At 39.5% G+C, this 16,044-nt stretch overlaps 2 protein-coding genes and 1 long non-coding RNA gene across 33 annotated transcripts in view; 1 reads left to right on the top strand and 2 right to left on the bottom strand.

Annotated features, from left to right (window-relative positions):
- The window catches only part of RPL14 (ribosomal protein L14), a 575,215-nt gene that overhangs the window by 186,782 nt on the left and 372,389 nt on the right, over positions 1-16,044 (bottom strand). The window contains exon 1 of one of the 29 annotated variants that reach the window (XM_050780446.1): positions 9,417-9,420. The exons of 24 other annotated variants lie outside the window; for them this stretch is intronic. The gene's annotated coding sequence lies outside the window, so the exon portion shown is untranslated. Of the gene's footprint in view, positions 1-476; positions 481-5,112; positions 5,117-9,230; positions 9,239-9,416; positions 9,421-16,044 lie in introns of those variants that run through there. 4 more of the 29 variants (XM_050780444.1, XM_050780451.1, XM_050780470.1 and 1 more) reach the window with 4 other exon arrangements.
- LOC126948551 (uncharacterized) overlaps positions 1-16,044 on the top strand; it is a 63,351-nt gene that overhangs the window by 37,622 nt on the left and 9,685 nt on the right. The window contains exon 3 of one of the 2 annotated variants that reach the window (XR_007723484.1): positions 15,234-15,506. The exons of the other annotated variant lie outside the window; for it this stretch is intronic. This is a non-coding gene — a long non-coding RNA (uncharacterized LOC126948551). The remainder of the gene's footprint in view (positions 1-15,233; positions 15,507-16,044) is intronic. 2 annotated transcript variants of the gene reach the window in all.
- MYRIP (myosin VIIA and Rab interacting protein) overlaps positions 3,368-16,044 on the bottom strand; it is a 418,438-nt gene continuing 405,761 nt past the window's right edge. Inside the window, exons 14-17 of one of the 2 annotated variants that reach the window (XM_050780367.1) lie at positions 13,330-13,434; positions 13,157-13,217; positions 11,683-11,801; positions 3,368-5,545 (exon numbers count right to left, since the gene is read on the bottom strand). In XM_050780367.1, coding sequence (XP_050636324.1) covers positions 5,513-5,545; positions 11,683-11,801; positions 13,157-13,217; positions 13,330-13,434 — 318 coding nt within the window. In that variant the 3' untranslated portion in view covers positions 3,368-5,512. The remainder of the gene's footprint in view (positions 5,546-11,682; positions 11,802-13,156; positions 13,218-13,329; positions 13,435-16,044) is intronic. The other variant, XM_050780368.1, reaches the window with a different exon arrangement.

Below are 16,044 nucleotides of genomic sequence, written 5' to 3'. Positions count from 1 at the left end.
CAAACAGCAAATATTCCTGGCAGTATTGAACTTTTTTGTTTCCTTTCTGAGTATACAGCTTAGGAGAGAAAGCCAAACAAGCAAACGGTTCAATTCCAAACCAAAGATGTAATTCAAACTCATTCTTACAAACGTTTTTCTCTTGAGAAGCTCTGCATTTCAGTTTTATGCTGCAAAGGATAGGCTGTGAGTGGATATGTGTATGACAATCTTGGTCTATAATCCTACACAAATTTTATTTGGATTAATGGTGGAGGAGTCAGTCTAGTCAGACACATTGTCTTTCTGAGAGCCTCGCAAGAGTTACTTTTATAGATAGGAATGATGTGTGGTTAGCATACTATTTTATGCAAATGGTGGCTTCCTCATCAAGTGTAATGCATCTTTTATTCCTTAAGAACAGATACTTTAATGGTTGAAGCTGCTATATATTTACTCAGTCCTTCACAGCTTGGTTGTTGAATCAAGAATAATTTCCCCCCTTTTCCTATTTATTTTAAATAGGCAATATGTTCCTATGACTCAAAACTTAAATGGTACAAAAAGGTCTATGGTGAAAAATTTCCCTTTCACCTCAAGCCACTATCAAAGATAAATTACACTGGATACTTGTTAAAAATGGCAAGACAGATTTTATTTGAGCTACTGCAATAGGGAAGAGAGACTTCAGCATATAACCAAAGTCAACTCTGAATATAGCAAGGGTAGCTGGGTATTTTTAGCCAATGGACTTGGTGAGGAAATCAGTGGATAGAAAATTATTAAGAGGAACTTGATTAGATATTAAGGGTAGGGGTTCTCACTAAACTGACTTGCTAAACTTGTGTTGGCAGGCCAAGGACAAGGCCTAGTTGAGAAGAGGACTCAAAGAAGCCTGAATAATTTGGTCAAGGAGGGAGTCCTTGTCACCAGCCAGCAGTGTTCCTTTCTGTGGACAACCACTAATACTGTATTTATTTTGTTTTAATAACATCAGGTATTTTCTTTATATTAAATTATGTTAGGAAAAGTCTCATTTCAACCAGATGTGATCCAGTCTTACTATTTGTTTAGGTTCTAGAAAATGCTGCCCTATTCACCAATTCCATTTAGGGCCTCATTTTCTTGGGTATAAAGTGGGATTGCTGTGAGCTTCCTCAGAAATTGTAAAGATATAATTGATGTATAAGGACTCAGCAGCGCCTGGCACATGGCAGGCATCTAATGATTGAGATTGCCCTTCCTCCCTTTCCCTGTTGCCAAATGGGCTATTTTCCCAACTTTTTTTGGGCCTCTTGTTTGAACCACAAATTTTGGTGCCCTAGCAGTCCTTGGTGCTTGTGATGGATATCTGTTTCCCTGCCATCTGTCTTTGTCTGACAAGCTGCATGTGAGTTCATGCTGCCCACATGCTCTGCACCTCCATTCCATGCTGCAGCCCAGCAGCAGTGTCTACAACCTGAGATTTCCTAAGTGAATATTCTCAACTTACTCCATACTTTGAAAAAATAGCTTTACCTGTGCCACATGACATTGCTAGTTGTGGTTCACTATGTGCTTTAAACACTAATTATCCTGGAAGTTGAATGTATGGAATATTACTTGAATATATACAGTGAGAGCACTGTAGCTAGTGTTTGGCTGGGTTGTTGCTCCATGAAGGATACATTCTTAGATTCCTCTTTGCCTAGCAGTGCAGTTAGAGACAATCCCTTCTTTTGAGTGGAGGGGAAAAGGTTGGGCTTTACAGTTTTGATGAAGCTTCCTTTAAATCCTGGCTCCCTGGCTTTCAGCTTTTCCAAGCATTAGTTTCCCTAGGGTAACCCAGGTGCAGGGGAAGTCTCTTAAAGCAAGTTGTTTCCCCTCCACCTTGCTCCTAGGTCAGAGGTTCTCAAAGTGTGCTCCCTAGATCAGCAGCATCAATATCACCTGAAGTTTGTTAGAAATGCAAATGAGAAACATTGAGGTGGAGGCCAGGTGCAGTGGCTCATGCCTGTAATCCCAGCACTTTGGGAGGCCGAGGCAGGCAGATCGCTTGAGGTCAGGAGTTCAAGACCACCCTGGCCAACATGGTGAAACCTCGTGCCTACTAAAAATACAAAAATTAGTTGGATGTGGTGGTAGGCACCTGTAATCCCAGCTACTCGGGAGGCTGAGGTGGGACAATTGTTTGAACCTGGGAAGCAGAGGTTGCAATGAGCTGAGATTGTGCCACTGCACTCCAGCCTGGGTGACAGAGAGAGACACCATCTCAAACAAAACAAAACAGAAACCAGAAACATTGAGGTGGAGCCCAGCAATTTGTCTTTCAACAAGCTGGAATGTTTGTTGTTTCAGAGACTCCTTCAACAAGAATCTTTGGAAAGATGATTCTGATGCACACTCATGTTGGGATACTGGCTTTACTGCATAAAGCCACCAGGCAGAGGCTCTTGGCTTCTGTTAATATTTTTATATACTCATTTATTTTAGGTTAGTAGAAGGTTCGTATTCCTATTTGGGGATGACAGGGGTCAGTGTCAGCTACACAGTCCCCCTGGAGGTTGACAGGGGCTTCTCCATTTCTGTCCCAGTTTACCTCTAGCTAACTCAGTGTTCTCAACCTTACCACTATTGACATTTTGGGTTAATCTTTGTTGTAGGGGGCTGCTATAGTTTGAATGTCTCCCAAAGTTCATGTGTTAGAAACTTAATCCCCAATGCAATAGTATTGAAAGGTGAGAACTTTAAGAGAGTTTAGGTCATGAGGGCTCTGCCTTATGAATGGATTAACATTGTTATCATAGGAGTAGGTTCATTATTGCAAGAGTGTGTTTGTTATAAAAGTGAGTTTGGCGTTCTCTTGCTCTCTCTCATGCATGCTTTCTTACCCTTCTGCCTTCTGCCATGGTATGACACAGCAAGAAGGCCCTTGCCAGATGCAGGCCCTTTGACCTTAGAATTCCCAGTTTCCAGAACTATAGGAAATAAAATTTTTTCTTTATACATCACCCAGTCTGTGTTATTCTGTTATAGCAACACAAAATGGATTAAGACAGGGGCTGTCCTATGCATTATAGGATGTTTAGCAGTATCCCTGTTTTCTGCCCACTAGATGCCAGTGGCAGCACATCCTTAGTTGTTACAATCAAAAATGTCTCCAGACATTGTCAAATATTCTCTGAGGGTCAAAAATCACTCTGTACCTCCCTTTGAGAACGACTGGTCTTATGTGGGTGACCACTTGAGTGGAGGTGGTCACTGGGAAATTTTGTCTGGAGGGGAGAGCAGTGTAACTGGAAGGAAAGTTTTGAATCTTGGCCCCTCCAATTACTAGCCACATGACTTCTTTCCCTGTTCCCTACTCACTCCTAGTCTCCCTTAACCAAAAAATTGCACACGCACAATCTTTATTTTCATAAATGACTTTTACTTATCATTTCTCTTGACAGTAATTCTTGGCAATGTGCATATAACATGAAGGGAAGCATAACTTTCAGAAGTCATCAAAGATATTATCCTGTTGTCCTCATTTTCTTAAACCATTAAAATATTTTCATTTATAAAAATTAATCTAAATATAAATATTGACACTAAAGATCAAAATCACTTGATGACAAAATAATTCTTCTGGAACTATAACATATGCTTATGGTTTTTAATAGTAAATTAAATCTTTGCACTTATTTGGCACAAGGAAACCTTTATAAAAGTTCAAATGCCACACAGCAGGCTGCTTATTCTTCTTTTTTGTTGTTTTTTGTTTGCAAGGCTTACACAGTACACATTTTTGTCAAAGAAAACTGAATATTTTTAACACTGTAACACAACAATAGTTGCTTTTCATGCCTGTTAAAGAAAACATTCTATTTGGAAGTCAAATCTTTTTTTGTTGTGTTTTTAAAATTTGTTTTTGTTTTGCTTTGAATCACACCAACAGAACAAAAAGCCGAAGATTTACTTATTTCAAAGGAGTCATTTCTGTTAGATGACACATAACACAGCATCAGCAAGGAGTATTATTGGCAGATAACGTAGACCCCCATCAGGAGTGGATCATAGCACACAAATCAGCAGAAAATCAGATCTGGAAATGCACATAGCAGCAAAAAAACGTAGAGGTTGAAAACAACAGAATTAGGCTTTTCTGATGCATTCCAGTCATAATTAGCATAAAGGTGTGGCTTTGGCAAATTAATCTCTCTGGCTTTCAGTTATTAAATTTGAAACATGGGAAAACTTATTGAATAAGGTTGCCATAAGGATTAAAAGGAGAAGAACATTGCCTCCTTCAGAGCAGGCACTTAACACACATTCATCATAACTCCTCTCTTGCCTCCTTTCTTTTACCTTCCTAAGATTCAGACTGTATCAGGAACAAACATAAAAGAAGGTTGTTAGTGCCCAATTAATTGAGTGAAAGTTCAGTTCCATTTGCTTTTATAAACACTCTAAATAGTCATGCATTTGATATGGGTTCAAAGAAACCACAGACATGGAGTTAGAGTCAACTCTTGTGTCCATTAAATGCACAGTTTGTCCTTGAATTTTTTTATACCTATAAATTATCTAAGGCTATTCCCTAATCATTTTTATCTTTAAGGTCATTTTACTACTTTGCTGAATATTTATTGGGAAGTAAATTTGGAGGACAAAATTTTTCTCATGTGGTCTTTCTCTGTGGTAATTCATTTACCTAAACTTTGTTTAGATGTGATCATTGCTAAACCACATCATGTTGATTCTGGACAGTGCCCTAAAGTTGAGCCAATGATGGTCTTTCTCAAGCCCCTTTCCCCTTCAGTTTTGGGAAACTGTCAGTAAGCCCATGGAAGAACCCTAAATTCTTAATGAGACACTGTTTCAGATAGACCTGGGCATGGCATGAGTGAGTCAGAACTTCTCATCCTGTGGCTTGTGATTGCAAAGCAATGGGAATGACTGGTAGTGTGGTAGGCTGAGATTTTAGTAGGAAGGAGGTGGCTGAAGGGAGACCTGCAGTCTTGACGGTTGAGCAATCCCCAAATTAGACTGTCCCTAGTGTTCACTGCATGGACTTGCTTTTCCCTCAGGATTTGCAAGACAAAGATGCTTCTGAGAGATTAATAAGCATTAATGATGGATTAAATAATAATTCCCACCTTCCTCCCTCCACCCCCCTCCAACAGTTTTCTTTTGGAAAAATTGTTGACATGGAATACTAGCTGAATCAAAGGGATAAAAAAAAAGATCTTAAAGTCAACACACAGTAGCAAAGCAAACAGGGAAAATATGTATCTTAAACATGGAGCTCTGCTGTTGGAAGCCAGTGTCTTGGTTTTCTGTCTTGGATTCCCCTGGGAGCCTAAGGCAGAGAGTGGGCAAGACCGCAATGCTGAAGTCTGAGACGGCTTTCTGGATGAGGTATCAGGACAGCCCTGTGCAATGGTGCACTGTGGCCTCCCCAGGCCTTCTCCTCAGGTGGAAATCCATACAGTACTCGATGGCTGTTGGGTCAAGGCACTGTCGTGTACGGCCGGAGGCAGTGAGTCACTGGCAGTGGAATTCCATGGTGTCAGTACATCACAGCTGACTCCAGAGCAGGCTCCTGAGGTGAGACATTGAACACACTCTCATCAGCCACTTGGGAAGACTGAGAATAAGCAATGAAAAATAATGTTTACTGCTTTTTAAAAGCTATTCATGCTTATTGACCAGTTAGATGTTTCACAACATTTAGAAAGTGATGTCATTTTTAAATGCATACTTCTTAATCCACCTGAAATTAATTTTGGTATTTGGAATAAGGTAATTATCGAATGTGCCTTCTTTCCCACTACCATCCCAGTGTCCAGTATTGCAAGTACAGTGTTCTTGTTTGTTTAATAATCCATACCTTCTTTACTAGTTTCTAAATCTTTTACAAAGATAATATAACACATTCTCATATGTGGCTGTATCTATTTCTGGGCTATTTTATTTCATTAATGATCAGTTTCATTTCAGCTTTTAATTTATTTTAAAATCTGGGAGGAAAATCTCTGTAATTTTGCAAAATGCTTTTGTCTATTCTTTCTATTATTACATGAACTTTAATTCAAGGAAAATTTCACCGAGTTTTTTAATGAAAATTGGATTAAGCTACAGATTAATTTGGGAAGAAATGACTTTTCTTACTGAACTGTTGATGTGATTTATTAAAATCCACTTATGCCTAGTGTTCCACTATTGGAACGCTAAGCGTGTGGGAGTTATTTGTATCCTACTGCTAAAGGTCATCACCAAGGTCTGATTTTTCACTCATGCGAAAATTTAAAAAACTGCAACTTCCAGCATAAATGGGATTGATATCACAGTATTTAAGCTATCCTTGCATTCCCACAAAACCTACCTTTATTTATTTATTCATTTGTTCTTAGAGATAGGGTCTTACTCTGTTGCTCAGGCTGGCGTGCAGTGGTGCGATCGTAGCTCACCGCAACCTCAAACTCCTGGGCTCAGAGGATCCCCTCCTTAGCCTCTCTAGTAGCTGGGACTACAGGCACATGCCACCATGACTGGCTAACTTTTTATTTTTTGTAAAGACAGGTCTCACTATGTTGCCCAGGCTGGTCTTGAACTTCTGGCCTCAAGTGATCCTCCCACCTTGGTCTCCCAAAGTGCTGGAATTATAGGTGTGAGCCATCTCGCTTGGCCTACTGTAATTTATTACTGAATGCACTGCTCTTTAATTGGCTAATATTTTATTTCATATTCTTCATCTCTGAAGAAGTACAACTGGTGTAATAATTTTCGTGTGTCTGTGTGTGCCTGTGTGTGATGGGCACAGAACATGTATACATGCTTAGCAGACATGGATCAGGCTTTCATGATTGGGGTTCTGATAGCTTCACAACATGAATCTTTTAGTTTTCAATATTTTGATGACCTGGAATATTTTATATGGTATGGGAATTAATTGTTGCTTAAAAAAAATCAGCAAAATCATTTGGCCACAGAATCCTTTTGAAAGGTTTAATAGATTTTAAGTTTCTTTTTATTTCTTGTTAGTTTTTGGTATTTTTCTGATTTGATTCTGATTTGACTAGTATTGATTCTAAATTTATGAGAATAGTTTTACACCACATTATATATATAAAAAATTGACATCCTTTTATATAATCTTTTGTTTTCAGTTTTTTTCTTTATGTGACTTACAAAACTTTCTATTTTTTTCAAATAATCAACTCCTAGATGTAGATATAGAGAGATCATTTCCATAATTTCTGGTCTTAATTAAATGTTTTTTATGTTTATTTTTGATGTCTGGAATTCAATGTCTAGTTGTTTTTCTTCTTCTTTAACAAGGAACAAAATATTTAATACTATAAATTTGACACAGTGTAGTTTTATATGTATGCTATTTGCTTTGGTATATATAATGTTTTCATTTTGTAAGCGCCCTGTGGATTTTTCTAATTCAGTAGTTATTTTGAAGTGTATGTGTATGTGTGTGTGAGTGTGCATGTGTATGTGTATGGACAGTTGTGTATGTGAGTACAAGTGCTTTTTAACTTCTAAGTAGGGTTTCTGTTTTTTAACTTAGGTTCTAATTTTCTACATTGGCCCTGTCCAACATGGTAGCCACTAGCCACATGTGGCTATTTACATTCAGATTAACTAAAATTAACTAAAATTTAAAAATCAGTTCCTTCAATGCAGTAGCCACATTTCAAGTATTCAATAGCCACATGTGGCTCGTGGCCACTGTACTGGTCACTGCAGATATAGACCATTACCCTCATTACACGAAGTTCTATTAGACAGCACTGCCCTAGATTATGTTTGGCATTGTGATCATAGAGGGTTTACTTTTTGGAATTTATTGAGGTATTCTTTGTGATTTTGTATAAAGTCAATTTTTATAAATGGTCCATTGATGCCTGGAAAGAGAGTGAATGATCTATAAAATATAAAGTTAGATAAACATCTTAATTAAAGCTTAACAGTTACACTATTCAGTTCTCTAATTTGTATTTATTTATGGGGTACTTGGGCTGCCAAAGGCTGATAAGGGAGTTTTAAAGTCACCAACCATTGCACCATAAATTGTGTTGCTTTATTATCTGCCAAATCAAGAAAGGCTCATGACTTAACTACTTTATTTTATCAACATTTAAACATCTTTCCTCCTTGTTTTCTCTCAATGCTTTTTATCTGGAATTCTCCTTTCGTTGAAAGTAATTATTTCTGCCCTATTTTGCTTTTATTTGTTCAGTAAATATTGTCTATTCTTTCATTTTTAAACTCTCTGTGTTACTTTAAGGTAATTTATTTTTATTTTATTAAAAAAACATATTGAGGTGAAAGCCACATAACATAAAATAAACCATTCTAAAGTTAACAATTTGGTGGCATTTAGTATGCTCACGAGGTTGTACATCTACCACCTTTATCTAGTTTCAATAAATTTCTGTCACTCTAAAGTAAAACCCCTTACTCATTAAGTAGTTTCTTCCTATTGCCCCTTCCCATAACCTCCGGCAGCCACCAATCTCATGTCCTGCCTCTATGAAAGACAATTTATTTTTAACTTTCTTATTTATAACCAATTCCTTCCATGACCGTAGTGGTCTGCCCTTTTAGTGTGATAATACATCTTTTTCCGCTCTGTGAAATAATGGTCAGAAGCAAGGGAATTAGACTTTAAAAGGTCAGGGTTAATGGCTGACCAATGAAGAGAAGGCAGTGAGTAGAGCTACTGCCATATAATGCCTGAGAGTAACTTGTATTTCAAAAGGATGTGTCCACCATTATGCCATTATGTGTTGCTTCTGTGCTCATGAGACAGGGACAATGACAGGGAGGAAGAGGAAGGGAGGAATGGGTGAAGGATAAAAGATAACAGAATAAATTTGTCCTTGCCTTAGTCTTGTCATCTCAGACATGATCTGCCCTCTGCGTAATTGGTATCACTGAGACAGCTTAGTTAGATGATCATTTTCTACGTAAGTAGCATCAAACATTTGCCAAAACTTTGACATGTATGTTGGTTTTGTGAAAGGAAATTAAATCTGGGGGGTCCCCAAATCACTAAGCTAAAGGGAAAAGTCAAGCTGAGAACTGGGTCATGCAAACCTGCCTCTCGTTTCGTTTCCTAAATAAGATGGCTACACGCCTCCCCAATATTTGCCTACATGGAAATTCCTGGTTAGCTCCAAGATCTTTACCCTAAGGTGTTTCGGTTAAAATTTCACCATGGCAATGCAAATTGATAGCTTATCTTTACAGGTGCAGTCACCCCCCCCCCCCCCCCCCCCCCGGCCCACCAGACACAAATGCATATCTGATTGTTCCCCTGCCCCATTTTTCTATATTATCTGCTGTAAAAATGCAGATTCCCTGCATTTTTCCTCTGCCGCATTTGTCTATGTCATCTGATGTAAAAAAAATGCAGATTCATTGAGCCGGACAAAGGCATGAATGACTATTTTTCCCTACCCCCCTCTTACATGAAAATTGTGTACTTCTCAATAGCCTGCACTTTCCTTTTTAAATTTAGAGCCCTCAAAATCATCTTCTGAGAAAGGCACAGAACTGTCTCCTGCGTGCACATCCTTAACTTTGGCAAATAAACCTATAAAATGATAGGGACTTGTCTCGTTATTTTTATCGATTGACAGTTTTTAAGCAAAAGATCCAACACACCTTTCTCTATAATTTCTAGAGTTCATGCAGATTATTTACTGTCTCTTCCTTTGCTACATTTAGGAGTAGCTGCTGACTTTTTTCAGGAACACAGCATTAACGGCTAATGAGAAATTTAAGGAAGAGTGATTATGAACTGAAAACAGAATAAAAACTGTTACATCTCAACCAGACCTTAATATTCTATTTACATATTTTTATTTCTCTTATATCAAAGCTGCTTCCTACAAGGAGCTAGAGATGCAGTTGAGAGGATATACCCACATATTAAAGAGGTATATAGCAGGCAGGATGTTACTTAGTTTTAGAACCTCGTCCCTACTGCTAAACAAACCCTTAATAGCGGCTACACCATTAGGATGTCCTGATCCAACACTGAGGTTATAAACTCTATTGTCAATTTGGATTCTAGAACTGGGGAACTTATTCCGTTGATCAAATTATTGGGTCAATGTGTATTAACTCACTTAGACTAGTGCGGTCTTAGTTTAGGTTGTTTGGAGGTTGAATTATGCTCCAAGGTCACTCCAACCAAAATTTTTAATCCACAGATAGTAGGCTAGGGCCTGCAGGCTTGTTTGAGTTTTTATTTGCATTAATGAATTAAAGCTCCATAGGGTTTTCTCATCTCATTTGTTTATATCCGCCTCTTCACGAATAGATCAAATTCACTGATTAAAAGTAAGAGACAGCTGAACCTTCGTATGGCTATTCATACAAGTCCCTATTTAGGGAACAAGTGGTTATGCTACCTTTGCATGGTCAGGATACCGTGGCTGTTGAACATATGTGAGTGGGCAGGCAGTGCCTCTAATACCGGTAATGCTAGAGGTGATGTTTTTGGTAAACAAGTGGGGTAAGATTTGCCGAGTTCCTTTCACTTTTTGTAATCTCTCCTTAGAGCATACCTGTGTTGGGTTAACAGTGTCAATAATAGGGTGCTTATTATATCAGTTACTAATATTAGGCTGTTAACTGTCAGTGGGTTATTCCTGTCTGATGTAAGCTTATGCAATGGAGAATGTCTTCATGTTACTTATATTAACATTATTGCTTCTATTAAGTAATAGATTAGTCCAGTGTGATGTTAGGAGTTCAGTAGAGTGATTAGAATTAAGATTTAGATGTTGAGCTTAAACGCTTTCTTAATTGGTGGCTGCTTTTGGGCCAACTATGGTGGTAACAGTTTTTACTCTCTGTAGGAAGGTTGTTTCCTAGGGTCTAAAGAGCTGTCCATCTTTAGACTAACAGTTAAACTTACAGGGAGATTAAGTAATTCTGTGGGTAAGTTTAAAGCCGAACTAAGATTCTATCTTGGACAACCAGCTATCAACAGGCTCGGTAGGCTTGTCACCGCTACCCATGAATCTTCCCACTATTTTGCCACATAGGTGAGTGTGCTTTTTCAGCTGTTCTTGGGTAGCTCGTCTGGTTTCGGGGGACTTGGCTAAAGTTCTCTGTGTATAGTTATTTCTAGTTAATACATTATGCAAAAGGTATAAGGGCTTGTCTTTGCTTTTTAGTGCTTGATACAGTTCTTTTATCTTTCCCTTACGGTACTTTGTCTATTGTGCCAGGATAAGCATTTCTATCGCCTATACTTTTGTCTAAGGTAGTTTGAAAATATTTTTAGCAAGGTTTGGGGCTAGAGTTGGCTCAAAGTGATCAGGTCATGATGAAATCTTCTGGGTATAAGCCGAATGTTTTGGGTTAAGCTACATTTTGGTTTGTCCAAGTGCAATTTCCAGTACACTTACCATGTTACAACTTATTTCCTCTATACGTGCATAGAAAGTTATTAGTAATAGTGATTTCTAGAGTAACATTTGAGGAGGGTGACCGGCGGTGTGTGTGTGCTTCGTAGCCTTATTCAACCAAGCACTCTGCTCTTGGTTTACTGCTAAATCCACCCCCCAGTCAAATCCAACAGACCATAAGACCATGGAGGAAGGATACTTTTTGGGGGTTCTGATGCAGGAGCTACAGGAGGAAAGGCTGCAGAATGGAGGTACCATCAACAGTGAAAGCGATGAACATTAAGACAGAGATGACATTTACCATCAAATCCTTGGTGGTGCCTTTCCTTTCCTTAGTCCTGTTTGTTGAGGAGCCTTGGAGAATGAAGTTGCGGTTAAATGTTTTAATGGTCGTCACTGAAGATGTCTCAATTTTTTCAGCTAAAAGGAAATAAATGGGAAAAAAATGTTACCCAGAAGATGGACTGATTGTTAAGGAAAAAACAAGGTGGCCAGATTACTCAGACTTTTGTTCTAGACTTGGAATCTCATTCCTGTAATGTGTTTGACTATGGAATCTTTTTGTTTTGTGTTTATTTTTATGATGGACAAATAAGTTAGGGCATCATTGATAGCTTTCTGGGAAATGATAGCTCAGAGATAACCCAGTACAATTCATAAATACTTATGTGCAGTCCTGAAATAGAAAAGGTTCTAAAACTTGCAAATTTTTACAACTTTGGAGCCAAAAGAATCTGATTATAAAACCTGAGGCCATTTAATGTCCTTGTCCATCTCATGGAGTGCAAATGTTCTTGTGCTCTGCTGTAAGGATATTAATGTGTTTGATTTTCAGATGCTGCCTAGATGCCACAGGGGGTGTTAAGAAATATACAGCACATGTACTATATTACCTTTCTAATGCTCAAGAAATTATGAAGCACATGTGGACCCAAGGGTTTCAAATAAAGGACTGTGAATCTGTGATAAATTTTAACTGCATACAGTTTTTTAGATTATAAACATTCAATAAATGTTTGTGAAATGATCAATAGCAGAATCAAGGCTCAAATGTACATCTTTGGCTTTCTACTCCTCTAATTTGTAAATCTGAATTTCTAGTTTTGCATCACCCTTTTGTGGCTTCTGAACCCAGGGCATTTTTTGAAAATGTCCATTAGATAAAGGCAACATGACTGGCATTGCCAGAATCCTTTCTAGGTTGGACACTGTGGCAGATACCTTTGGTGTTCTGTTCACTTCTCTCTGACAGTCACCATTCTAGTACATTCCAATAGATACTACAGCAAGTACCACCACTCTGTCTTGGCTCACGCATGGGGCAGGTCAGAAGTACCAGGGAGTTAATGCCCCCAGAAGTAACTCTCAGCCAGAGATGGATGGGAGTTTTAGGACAAATATCCCATCTCCCTGCCTTTTGGGCAGAAAACTCTGAGATGCAGCCAGCATTGTCTCCCAGAGGTCACCAGGAGGACTTAGCCTTATTTGCCCAAAGAAATAACTCCTAATTCAAGTACCCTGTATTGATTGACTTAATTTCTTTCTCTGAATCATTTCTCTTCTTCTCTAGCAGTGCACCTTCCAAACAAGCTACTTCCACTCCTATCCTTGTCCCAGGGTTTGCTTCTGGGGGGACCCAAATCAAGATAGACAAGAGCAATTCTGTGTGAGAACGCTCCATTAGATCTAATTCTCAAACTCAGGTCTCTGTGTTATCCAAAGTAAATGATTCAGGCTTAATTTTTTGGTAGCTTTGTGGTTTTAATTTAGCATACCTTTCACTGGTGGAGCAGGCAGTTTCCTCCTTTGCTGCCTTGATGTATCTATGGTTTGTACCTACAAACAGAATACAATGAGCAATATACCTTTGCATAGCCAAATATATTTTATCTTCTAAATTTTCCAAGCCATGTAACATTCCAACAGAGGGAGAAAGGGACAAACACACCTGGGTCCTTTGCTTCTGATCCCGTCTTCTTATGAGGCGCACACATGGTGCTATGTTTAATCCTGCAATGGTCAAGGCTGAAATCCGGCTCTCGATATCAGAAATCTTAAAGCAACAGAAAAACAGGATTGGCAGGGAGAAAATACAGAAGGGGAAAATATTTCTTAAAAGTGTTAAGAATTTATAAAGACAAATCTGCTTTGATGTATGCTCATTCATTCATTCAACTTCTACCAAACACTTCTCTATCTAGTGTGTAGCAAGAAAATAAAACACAGGCCTTTCTGTATAAATTTAAATTTCTAGTTTGTTAGCTCTAGAGCATGTCAACAACCCCGTCAGAGTATGCCTAGGGATAAATGAAAGCCTGGGGGCGTGATGGGGACCCTGGCCCAGGGCCACCTGGCTCAGCATGGGGGGTAAGGAGTGGTCAGAAAGTCATAGGATTTATATGTCCTGTCATAGTCATTTATATGTCCTGCTTTCTTCTTCCATAACTTCGTGAATCCAAAACCACAGCACCAGGTTTTAGAAGGGAGGCCTGGCAGCCCCCGGTTCAAGTCCATCTCCTCCATTAAGAAGCCAACCAGCCTTGAGAAACTCATCCCCTCTCTGGGCATCATTTTCCTAATTTGCAACATGGGAAGGTCAAGAGAGAGCTCAGATTTTCTTCCAGCAGAGTCTGAATGCAGAAATGGAAAGTAAGAACCCACTTAGTGCCCAGGGAGAACCCTGGTCCTCCCCTGTCTCCAGAAATGAAGATATTGTCCCTGCTCTTAGAAAAGGGCATTATTATGTGCCAGGAACCATGCTTAGTGTTTTAAATACATGAACTCATTCATGTCTCAAAATAATTCTGTGAAATAAGTACCATTATCTTGGTTTCACAGATAAGGAAATGGTGGCTCAAAGGGATAAGTGATATACCCATCATCTCACAGCCAATCTGGGCAGTGCATGGAATTCATGTCAGTGGCCATGCTATTATCACATTGCCACAGTCTCAGAGGATGTGCCAACACCTGGTATGGGGGACACTGGAAAAGGCAGGGAAGGGCTAGCAGAGTCAAGGGAAGAGGTCAAGATTCTGCTGAGATGGTACATTCTGAGTGTTGTTAGGAAATCAAACAATAAGCTGATGGTAGACCCCAGCCAATGTGTGTGTGTGCTCCACACATGAGGGCTCCATTGCCTTCCAGCCCTCCGCATTTCAGTGCTACTCAAGACATATTTTAATTCTGCTGTCATTTACCGAGGGCTTCTTTGAACAGTCTACTGTGATAGGAGCTATAGGAGGTACACAGAAAGACTGAAGGGTCAGCAAATTTGGGAGATGTGTCCCCTACCCCTGAGGGGTGGCAGTCATGGTCAGAAAAGGAGGAGGAGGTAGGTGAAGGCCAAGTCTGTGGCATCTGGTAAGAGAATACAAGCTACCCAGTAGCCAGCCCCAGAAGGTGCCACTTGAGTCCTGCCCTTCCTGGTCCCCAGATGCCTTTCTGTTCTTAATCTTCAAATTTCACATTAAGAATTGCATTCTTTTGGTTTGTGAACCAATAAATTGCAGAAGCCTCTGAGAAAAGTTGCAGGCTAAGCTTTTACCAGTCATAAGCAACTGGTGTGGATTAGATGCTCACATTCTTCCCCGGAAGCAGTTTTGATGGAGAGCCTTGCTCAGAGGGCCCTAAGAAAGACAAGGTCAATGGGAAAGCAAGCTGCTGACCTCTTCATTTGTGGACTGTCAGATTCTGGAATAAGAAAGGGTTATTTTTTCAAGTTTTAGTCCATAGGACAAAGAACAAAGAAAGAAGAGGCTACTGAGGGCTGATTTTGCCTGTATCTTATCTCTATATATAATTAATATCCCACTTCAATTATGTCTCTATATAATTATGTCCCACTTCTAGAACTGCATGTCCAAGGAGCTATACATTTGCTAGAAGGGGATGACCAGTTCAGCTCTGAGTTTCCTGGAAGCCAAAGCCAAGAGCTCCATGTCCACAAGATCAAAGACCAAGTACTCAGAAGAACAGCTTTTCCTGATACTAAGAGTTAAGTGTTCTCCAGGAATCCTCATAGAGACAACTTTGCATGATGCAGTGGACAGCACCCTTAGCATGCTCTGCAAGGGTCATTCTGCAGTCTCTTTCAGTACTGGACAACAGCACTCTGTCTCAAAGGTAGACCCTAAGTTGATAGCATCCTTAGAAACTGTCCTAATATTACGAAGAACACAATTTAGCATATGTACCCTCCTCAGTGAGGACCCTCCTACCATCCTGCAAGAAATTCTCTGTGAGACTAGACTTTGGATGAGAACAGACAACAGGAGGTTGGAGACTTCATTCTCTGGCACCAGTTAGCCTGGTGGGGAGAATTTCTGCATACCTGGAGGTGCAGTTGAGATAATCCACAAAGCTGAAGGCAGGGTCAACAACCTCCCATGCAAGTTAAGGACACCTAGGCAAGTGCATGTATGCCTGAGGGCAGGACCAACACATTTCCCAGGAAACCACACAGCACAGACTGGATAAGAATGTGGGTTGTTTGCATAAAAACCCTAGAAGAAAATCTAGGCAATACCATTCAGGACATAGGCCTGGGCAAGGACTTCATGTCTAAAACACCAAAAGCAATGGCAACAAAAGCCAAAATTGACAAATGGGATCTAATTAAACTAAAGAGCTTCTGCACAGCAAAAGAAACTACCATCAGAGT

Source organism: Macaca thibetana, chromosome 2 (assembly GCF_024542745.1).
Source record: "Macaca thibetana thibetana isolate TM-01 chromosome 2, ASM2454274v1, whole genome shotgun sequence".
Classification (NCBI taxonomy): domain Eukaryota; kingdom Metazoa; phylum Chordata; class Mammalia; order Primates; family Cercopithecidae; genus Macaca; species Macaca thibetana.
This window is presented reverse-complemented; position numbering and strand designations above follow the sequence as displayed.